A 9,804-nucleotide genomic window follows, 5' to 3' on the forward strand; every position below is an offset into this window, starting at 1 on the left:
ACACACCCTGTAAATTTGGTGTCTCTAGCTTTCTTAATTCCCGAGATCTCAGGAGGGGTTAAATTGACCCCGCGCCCGAGCGAAGGGCATTTAGCCGGCCACCCGGGCGCGTGCTCATTTCATGACAGCAACCCTCTGAAGATTTGCAGTACGAGCAGTTCAACATTCAGGAACTCCGTATACCAAATGCCATGTCATTGGGATAAGGAAAATCAGAATTAAAAGGGTTACAAGGACCCCTTCCCACTGGCATGCGGATGGCCGGGTGGAGACCAATGAGATGGTCAATTCGCATTTTGAGTGAGGATAGGTCCTAGTAAGTTCGCTACGCAGTCGCATGATTCACTCGTGGCACACATGGCCCATGCGCTTACGCATTCTCCCCGGTCATGAGTAGCTGTTGAACGCCCTACAAAGGCGCTGCGTTTTATGAGCATGACCATGCGCCTGTCCCACCTTGCACCAAGTGGAACGCAAGCTGTGCCGCCGTACACCTTGCATCCTCATGCTTCAAAAGTTGAAGCATCGCGGCAACCTATAAATCCTTTCAGGCGTCCGTGTCTGGCACAATCGTGCACATCATGACATTGATCGAGCGTTCCGAGTTCCTTATACAGGCGGGGACTGTGGTGCTCAGTAACAGTGTGGCATGGCTTGCAGCTCTTTACTGCAAGTTATTCGGTACAAAGCTGTACTCTATGCTCTGACATGTAGCGAACAATTTTCAGAACATCATGCTCAGATTCAGTCCGGACCATCGATGAGTTTGGTTTGCTCAGTTCGGCTGTCGTAATATTCATGTAAACTTTTTGCCTTGTTTGCATCGTTTGGTACTTGCTTCTAATGAGACGAAGGGCATAAAGCAGGTCACCTTATATTGACAACAGGCAATATCGAACATTGACAACTGACATATTCGTAAGCAATAAAAACGACACATAGAAGTCTACTTCTTCTTTCGCTTTTTACCCTTCTTCTTTCTTCCCTTCTTTGACTTCTTTTTAGACCCTTTGCTCCTTTTCTTTCTTTTAGCCTTTTTTCTTTTCTTGCCTTTCTTCTTCTTCTTCTTCCCTTTCTTTGTTTTCTTCCCTTTCTTCCCCTTCTTCTTAGTTTTCTTTCCTTTCTTGTCCTTCTTTTTCTTCTTTTTCTTCTTTCCTCCCTTGTCTTTCTTTTTCTTCTTACTCTTCTTTTCTTCCTTATCCTTCTTCTTTTTCTTCTTCTTCTTGCTCTTCTTGTCCTCCTTGTCGCCTTTGCTTTTCTTTTCCTTGCCAACCTTATCTTTCTTTTTCTTATGTTTTTCTTTTCTTCCATCATCACTGCCGCCATCATCCCCACCATCATCGTCGCCCCCACCGCCACGATTTCCTCCTCCTCCCCGCCTCCCCCTCCTCCTCCTCCTCCACCCATACCGCCGAAGGCACTGGCAAAGTCGCCAAATCCTGACGAGTCCTCGCCGTAACCAGTGCTGTCATCCGTCTCCGAGAAGTCGTCGTCTCCGCCGTCGTCGTCATCAGTCCAGGACGGCGAAGACGACCCACGCGACCGGCGCTCTCCTCGCGGGCGGCCTCTCTCCTCTTCCTCGTCCTCGCTGGATTGCTCCAGTTCCTCTTCGTAGAATGCGGCATCCTGCGCGGACATCACAAGAGTTGTTGAGCAAAGCTCTAGGCGCGTTCTCAAACCTGGAAACCTGCTTGCGAGAATAATCGCAAGACCGCACCCAAGGTTCAACGTTGGCAAGCCTGTCCGTGAATAGCACATTTCGTATTTTGTCTCGAACTGGCCCTCGCTAAATGAACGCCGAGTGGAGAAGCAGAAGCCAGTATAAACTCACTGGATCCTCAGTGGGACGCTGATGCCAAGGGCAACAAACCTCTGTCTTACCGGAGGCTCAATGTCTGGAGCTGGGCCGCTGGAGCACGGCCACTTCTTCATGATGTACCCCGGTGCCATCATTTTCGGATTTCCCCAGTTGTAGGCCAAGTCCATTGATGTTTGGAGCCATCTTGCCATCATAAGCATGATGAGCTGAGTGGAAAACATTCCCGGCGCGTAAAATACGTTGAATGCATATGCAATACAGGCGCCAGCTGATGGTAGTTAGGCCGTATGCCGGCAGTCATTAGCTGCGCAGTTCTGCTTCGTTACTCGTCCAGAGCTCTCCAGCGATGCTGGGATATGCGTTACCAGAGCAATCAATGAAGTCGTCTGCTTTCCTTTGCACGCGTCATTCGGCATCAAGCGTAATGATACAAATGGATGGTGATGACGTATTTTGCTGTGGCTCCTTGAACAGTTTGAATACTCTGTCTTAGACCGACGTAACATCAGAGTCAGATATGTTAGGCATCAACATAATAACCATTTAAATCTTTTCAGCCCTCGCGAGACTTAACTATTATTGTTCTGTTTCCAATGGTCTTAATGTATGACTATGACTTGTGATGAGCAGACAAAGGAGAACTGGGGCTAGATGCTGCGTATTATAAGACGTTGAAATCAATGTCGTCATGCCCCAGGCCCGCATGCATTGCGTGCAAGCATAAACCACCGTAAAATATTCAAGGACATGTGCAACACGCTCAGCGTAGCATCACAATGAATACGGTGAATGGTTTAATCACCGATAACATTGAGAGCTGCAAAGGAGAAGAAAGCTGTGATGTTATCTTCACGCTTCTCTCGCCACTCAGGACGCAGTGGTTATGTTGCAGGTTCACAAATTGATCCTGCAATATACCCCTTTTAACGTCACGACCCACGTTGCACCAACGCCGCATGAATCGACTTGGCTTGCCATGCCAAACGATCAGATCGGCACATCATGCCATGTATGCCATAGTCATGCATGTCATGTATGCCAAACGCCAAGCATACATGTCATGCGTGCTTCGCTCAATATCTTTATTCGTATCCAGTGATGAATACGTGCAGCTACATAATCAAACGAAGTCCGTACATTCATGCCGCTCACATAAGAAGTACGTTTGTCCGCTTAAAAATCATTTGATGAGCTCGTCCGGAGTGGTGGAGCAAAGCCGTACCTGAAAGACCCATATGGTGAGCAATGTGGTCATGCCCATGCCGATGACCCAGAAGACGGTCTTGGAGAGGGCAACGCCGCAGCCCTGGCGGTGGAAGATCTTCTCCTGCAGAGCCTGCCGGCTCATCCTGGCCGGGCGGTACCACCCGTCCAGCTTGACCACGGCGTCCTCCAGGTTCAGCTTCGGCAACAACACGTCCAGCTTACTCTCGAACGGGGAGTCAGTTTTGGCTGCTCCGATGGGGCCCTGGCCGCGAAGGCTCATACCGTGGAGGTTGAACTTTCGGAAGCCCTTCGCAAACGCCTTCGAGTACGCTTTCGCGGGCTTTGGGGGCTTTTTCCTACGCCTTTTTGGTGCCTGGGGGAGTTTTTTCTTATCTGTCGTTTTCACTCCCCGATCTGGACTTCTCCGGCTCCGCGCACGGTTCATCGCTCTAATAAAGGTCATCTTTTTCGCAGCGGGATATGCATTCCTTACTGACGCTGTTTCTAATGCTTCTAACGGCAGTGTCCTACGTTTTTTTTTGCCGCGAACACTTGTTCGGTCTGATGAATATCTGGCATGATGCAGCGTGTCATCTGTTTGATGCCTTGTGAAATGCATTTCCTCATTTGCTCTGCTGGCCCGCTGTCTTAGCATGCTATCTCCCCTTGTTTCCCGCACATTTCTTCGTCCTCGGACAGAGCTCGAGTGTGGAATGAACTCCCAAATTGTGTCACAGACCATCAGAATGCTTGCATTGCAGCAGCTCCAAGGCGCCCACGGAAAAATCAGCTCCCCTTCCGGATTTCGATATGAGCTGCAGCATGATGGAAAGTCTGAGATCAGTGCTTGCTGTACAGGGTTGTTGAATCGATTTTACATATATCTGAACAAAGGCGCATATGTGCATTCTTCAGGCTCACCAGCAAGCGTGTTAGACTGCGGGACAATGCGGCAACTGTTCCGTGATTGCTCTGCAGACATTTCCAGACAGCACGAAACGACCCGGGGGTCTGCGGTTTTCAGCAGCAATTCGAAGGCTACCACCCGCCTGCCCAGGGCTATCCAGGCACGTGTTGGTGCTGACGGCCTGGGAGTGTTCTGTACCGTTTGAATCAGACCGGTTAGTTGATTGATTCCGGATATATGTAAGAGAGTGGGAGGGAACAAATAAAAGGTGGCAAATGTCTCTCAAAATGAGCGGTTAAAATGTTCTAGCGGAACGTGAAAATTACTCATATAACTGCTGACCCATCAAAGGGTGTGACCTGTGACAGGTCAAATCAAGCCAAGAGGATAGCTTGAGTTATGGGTCATTAGGATCACATAAACTAGTGCATGAGGCCCGCAGCAGCTATTTCGAGAACAAAACATGACGCACGAACAATACTGAGCGGCGTTTAAATGCATTATCTATCCTTAATATGACCAATACCAACTCAAATAGGGTGGGGCTGAACAAATGTGACTAAACATCACCTTGGAAGAGTTGATGCACAGCCGCATTTTGTACGATGGCATCAGCAGGCATATCAAGGAATGATCATAAGATAGCTCAGTAACATAAAGAACGTTATTAAAGGAAAGTGCTTTGGAAAGAAGACACCGTCGGTAAACCCACGTGTACTCAACCATGAACGCTATCCATCGTGGCCCTGAATGAGAAGTTCGAACCACATGACCAAAAAAGAGGCAATCAATCACGGCCTGTAACAAAAATAATTTCAGGCACACGGCAAGACATCGCAAATGCCTTAAACTCTGTTCTTATTTAGCATCATCCTGTTAATGGTTTACTCTAGGGGTTTAGGAGTCTTCCAAACCTACTTCAGAGATGGGACCATGAGGCCTCCTTATCTGACGAAGGTTAGCAAGGTTCGTGCTGTCGCAGTGTCTGGAAGGCAAGTAAGCTGCATGACCAGCCATCAAATATCGACTCTCAAGATGACTGAAGTCGTCCACAGTCCACCGCCGGCAAAGTCGCGACCATTCCAGCTGAATGCCTGCACTTGGCCGTCGCTGACCTTTTGGTGAACGTTCTGCTGGGCTTGACGTCGTCCATATTGACCCAACTGATGCGCATCCAGTCATCGAATCCCTTAGCTCCGCAGCACTGGTGCCCTACCTGCAGCCGGTCCAGCTGGGCCTTCGTCTCCAAATCGAGCTGTCCGACAGTGACAGTCCGTAAAACATCGTTCATTGCTGGGTAGGCCGTCGGCGATTGCAGCTCGAGCCCAATTCTTATCGACATGTCAAATGGGCTGTTGACGTTTTATTGAACACTGAAGTTCACAGGCACGTGCGAGCGTTCGACGCTGCTAAAAGAGTCGGAGGTTCCGCGCAATTGCAAGTCCACGGGCCACTAACTCCACAGTTTGCATGATCAGACGCCGAACCAAATTCAAAATAATTAATGCGGGTTATCATATAACATAAAGTCTCAGACAATATGACAATTGTTGAAACCTACACGCGTCTCGTGCACTGCCAAGGTTGCTGTTTTTGTCGCGAGCATGTTATTGTGCTAGCTGGATTTCATTCCGGCATTGAACCAGGTGTGTCGGATGGTTCACATCAGCAACATGTCATGCATGGGATAGCCGTCTTTTAAGCAGTTAAAACTATTTCAAATGTCTAAATAACGCCACGTGACTTGCGCCACCGGTGATGACAAGGGATAAGCACTTTGACGCACCACGTTAAGTAATCTGACGTAGTGGTATGATCACTTCATCAGGGGAGTGCCTTGAAGAGAGGGATACAGTCACAAGGGAGCCAAAAAGAAGGCTGATTTTTTATCTCCTGGATTCCCTGTCCCACGCACCTAGCTACAGGCGTCCTCGGTCTGGGGGCCCACGCAGTCGCATAACACCAATCCCGGCCATCCGATCCCCCCCCCCCCCCCTCCCTGCTGCCACGCACCCATCACAAGCGGCAGCGGTGGGCGCGGTCATTGTTTTGATTGCATTGATTGAGCGGTCATCATTGACCGCTCTTCGTCGCCGTACCTTGTATCGGACAGCTGCTTCGTTGAAGCCGGCCACGAACGCCGTCTCGATGAGCCCCTTGTGGATGGCGCACAGGATAAGAGCCGAAACGGGAACAAACGAGACGAGCAGTGCAGCAATCAGCCAGAAGAGGAAGCAGGCGTGGAACCGGTCTCTGGGGCAGCCGTCCACTTCTGTCAGCCAGGGATCGGCGGCTGCGGCGTGCTCGTCAGCACGCTACCACGTCGGGACAGTTGTCGGTAGAGGACGCTCATTGGTGCATTTGTTGGCATTGGTGCGTGCGTTCGGTTTCTCCAACGTGCCGAATGTACATAGGGTCATGTGAACTCCTTATGAATATCTTAAGAGTACTTTGAGGTATCCTTACCTTGTTTTCCAGTTGCCGCAGTCATAGCAAATTTTGGCGCCTGGGGCGTGAAAAATGATGAGGGTTGCCGAAATGCTCAGCATCATATGGAACAGCACATCGGGATTATAGTTCTTGAGAAGTTGTGCCTTGCCCCCGAGCTCCACCCGGATGTAGATTCCGAGAAACAGGACGACGTGTGCCATACCTTATGCACCAAGAGAACATAAATAAGACGCTGTAGTCTGTGGCCGATAAATCGGCTCTCTACGGAACTTGAACGCGTTTTGCATTATGCTGTCATAGTACGCACATTTCAATAGATGCCTATTGCTCGTTTGGTATGCCCATGAACCTGTATAACTATTTTTTACAGACCTTTGTAAGCTTGAACCTGTGCAAACGTGTTTTCGGCAGTATTACTGAACATAGCTGGGCGGATTAGGAGCTGGAATTATGTCGTGACACAATATTCTACGATTTACAATAATCCATCTTTCATAGCATACAGAGGCCCATATAATGGTTTTGCCGTATTCCTTGACATGACCCGTTTTTAACCAGCTTGAGACAATACTCGACTGACTACAGCCACCGAACTTGTTGAATCATACCTGCGATGATGCAATTCACCGTCATCAATGCAATTCCGAGGGTGCCTCTTGACCTTTCCCTCAAAGGTATCTGACATACCGGCATCGTGCTTTCGTTCAATTAAACCAAGGCATGCATGTTGATTGTGCGCACCGAACGGCAGTCTACTTCTACACCAATGACGCTTTTTGTCGTCACGTCTCGATATCAAAATACTAAATTCAGAAGACACTGCTGCATCAAACGTGCCCTGAAAAACGTCAACGTGGTGCTTGGTTTGACCTGACTGACGACAGAGCAGCCATTCTTGCGCACTGCCCCGAAGTCACATTGCGACATAGTTGGTTCATAGATCTCGATCACAAACGAGAACGCGGCGCGCAGGACTGCATCTTTTACATCAAACGCAAACATTACATTAACTAAATTAAGGTTAACATAACTAGCTATAGCGATAGCGGAGCTGGGCGTTCGCCTGAACATGTGATCTGTAAACTTTGATGAGATGTTCGGTTGTGTTTTTGTTTTATTACCACGTGGAGGTTTGCAGAGATGCTCTCCCAATTATGAACAAACTTAAGTCCAATGCAATTTTCTTTCAAATGGAAACGATCCAATGATGTGAATATGCAGAGTTAACAGTCAAGCAGATGATAAATAGATCATCTGTCACCGGGCACCAATTTTTGAACACGAAAAGGCAAATGGCTTAATCAAAGCGGCCAGGTGAATAAAGGACTCTAGTAACGTAGCATATTGTGACATATGATTTCATGAGATCTTAGAATATGACGAATCCAGATGAACTCCGGTGAATATTACCTCCAATGTTTAAGTTGTGTGTTATTTCTTATTATGTTTTCATATAACGTGTGAAGAAGCTTAAAAGACTACACATCTAATTTCATCAGTTCATAAACATACTGAATTCTAAAGTAGCGACTTGTTGCTGCTATAAAACAATTGAACTCAAAGCTAAGATAACTGAGACACCGTTGATGCAAAAATAACATGTTTTCATTGTTAAAGCACATCGTTAAGTGAAACCAGTTCTGGAGGCCTTAACCACTGATGTCATTATTCGGCACCCTGAACAACTAGTGTTAAATACACATTAATGACGCAATTTTCGTCACACCAGGGAATATTTTTGATTCTTTGCCTCCTTGATAGCTGTGGACAGACATCGGCATAAGCGCGTCTGCCGTAGAAGTTTTTGCAATACTTTTCTGCTGTCATTTGCTGTCTTATCGTACAGCATGATGATACAACAATATTAAAGGCAAGTACACGTGGTCGTTTTAGGCTAAGTTAGGTCAAACGCCCAGGTTTTGGCCCACCACGAACTATCTCAAGATATCCTACCTGTCATTAGCGAACATTGACGCAGGTTGCCCGGCCGAAGGTACTAGAGCGAGTGCTTTTCATCAAGTCGGGCCTTGGTGGCGACAGAACTCGGTGCCTGTACCTAAACTGCTTGGTGGTGTTATGGGTGTCTAATAACAAACGTGGCCTAGGAAACTAACTAGTAAATATTTACTGATAACGGTTTGAAGTATTGACGTATACTGGTAGAAGGAGCCGTGCTTTTCCTTGGGACAGGTCCGTGCACCACAAAGAGTTGGGATCAGCTTGACACTTTGTAGAGTCCTCCTGTAATCTCACGAACCAAGGATGACATGACAATGTGAAAAGAGGTATTCAACAGCTCTTGAAAAAATCGATCGGGTGGACACTAATGGAGATCGACACCAGCAATCTACGACATGTCATGCTAGGCTAAAAGATAAAAGTGTGTATTGTATTGTCTCGCTCGACTTTCCCAATAACTAATACAGTCCAGTGAATGCTAAGGACATGGTTAGCAAGGCCATGCCAGGCCGTAAGATACATGTGCATGTCGAACTCGCATGACACGAACAGTCAAATCTAGTTACAAAGATAAAACTTTGACCTACCTCGACCCTGAATAGGCTGACCCTGCCAAAGTAATTATGACGATACAACTGCACTTCATCGTAATGCAGATTTTCTACAACTGCCTTGTAGTGCTCCCATTATGAGTGTATGTTATAGATATCAAAGTAAAACTAGGATTCTGTCTGACTTCATTTAGCCAGGCTTCCTTTGCGTTATCTGTACCTAAAGATGTTTTCCAATAGAAATGGAAATCTTTTACCTTTAAAACTCAAAAGTGATTTTTTGTGCCATTCAGTCTTTTCCGACGATGAGAAAGGATCTCGAAACGTTAGATTGTACAGAGTGACGAATATATTAGTAATTTAAGTAATCTAAGTAAGTAATTTATATAAGTAATTATTATTTGTAATTAAAATTAACAAGGCTTCCTTTGCGTTCTCTGCTCCTAAAGATGCTTTCCAACAGAAATGGAAAGCTTTTACCTTTAAACCTCAAAACTGATTTTTTGTGCCATTCAGTTTTTTCCGACGATGAGAAAGGATCTCGAAACGTTAGATTGTACAGAGTGACTAATATATTAGTAATTTTGTGCGAACCATCTTTAACCTAAGCGATAATGCCAAATCCAAAGCCCGGAAACTCAAACGATGCGTCAAAAAGCTTGTCAATGCTGAGTCAGGAGTTATTTTCAATAGAACCTGTATAAAAGAAAGGATTTTACCCAAATATTCCAACATAAAGCTACACGACCAGGCAGTTAAGAAAGAAAATATTTTTAAAAGGTATAGAGAACGACTTGTAGATCACCAACTGCAGCAAAAGAGAATGGCCTGTGAAAAGAAATCCTGAAGAGAAAAAGTAAGGCTTTAGCAGAAGACCTACAGATATGTTGTCCTACACATGAACTGAAACA

General features: G+C 46.6%; 1 protein-coding gene across 1 annotated transcript; it reads right to left on the reverse strand.

The window, feature by feature from the left end:
• Positions 1-946: 946 nt before the first annotated feature.
• LOC119101042 (uncharacterized) lies at positions 947-7,202 on the reverse strand. The gene is made up of 8 exons (XM_037224293.1): positions 6,992-7,202; positions 6,399-6,585; positions 6,032-6,204; positions 5,048-5,187; positions 3,042-3,840; positions 1,882-2,025; positions 1,410-1,626; positions 947-1,299 (listed from the first exon to the last, which is right to left on the reverse strand). Exons 2-8 carry the CDS (start codon positions 6,421-6,423, stop codon positions 947-949), a joined length of 1,851 nt encoding a protein of 616 aa, XP_037080188.1. The 5' UTR covers positions 6,424-6,585; positions 6,992-7,202.
• Positions 7,203-9,804: the final 2,602 nt, after the last annotated feature.

The sequence above is a fragment of the Pollicipes pollicipes genome, unplaced genomic scaffold, assembly GCF_011947565.3.
Source record: "Pollicipes pollicipes isolate AB1234 unplaced genomic scaffold, Ppol_2.1 Scaffold_2555;HRSCAF=2994_pilon_pilon_pilon, whole genome shotgun sequence".
In the NCBI taxonomy this organism is placed as follows: Eukaryota; Metazoa; Arthropoda; class Thecostraca; order Pollicipedomorpha; family Pollicipedidae; genus Pollicipes; species Pollicipes pollicipes.

Coding starts and splice junctions, on each gene's coding strand:
- LOC119101042 (XM_037224293.1), bottom strand. CDS start 6,423: ATGACTGCGGCAACTGGAAAACAAG. Junction 6,205..6,398: donor TGCGGCAACTGGAAAACAAG/GTAAGGATACCT, acceptor CCTGGCTGACAG/AAGTGGACGGCTGCCCCAGA. Junction 5,188..6,031: donor AAGCAGCTGTCCGATACAAG/GTACGGCGACGA, acceptor ACTGTCGGACAG/CTCGATTTGGAGACGAAGGC.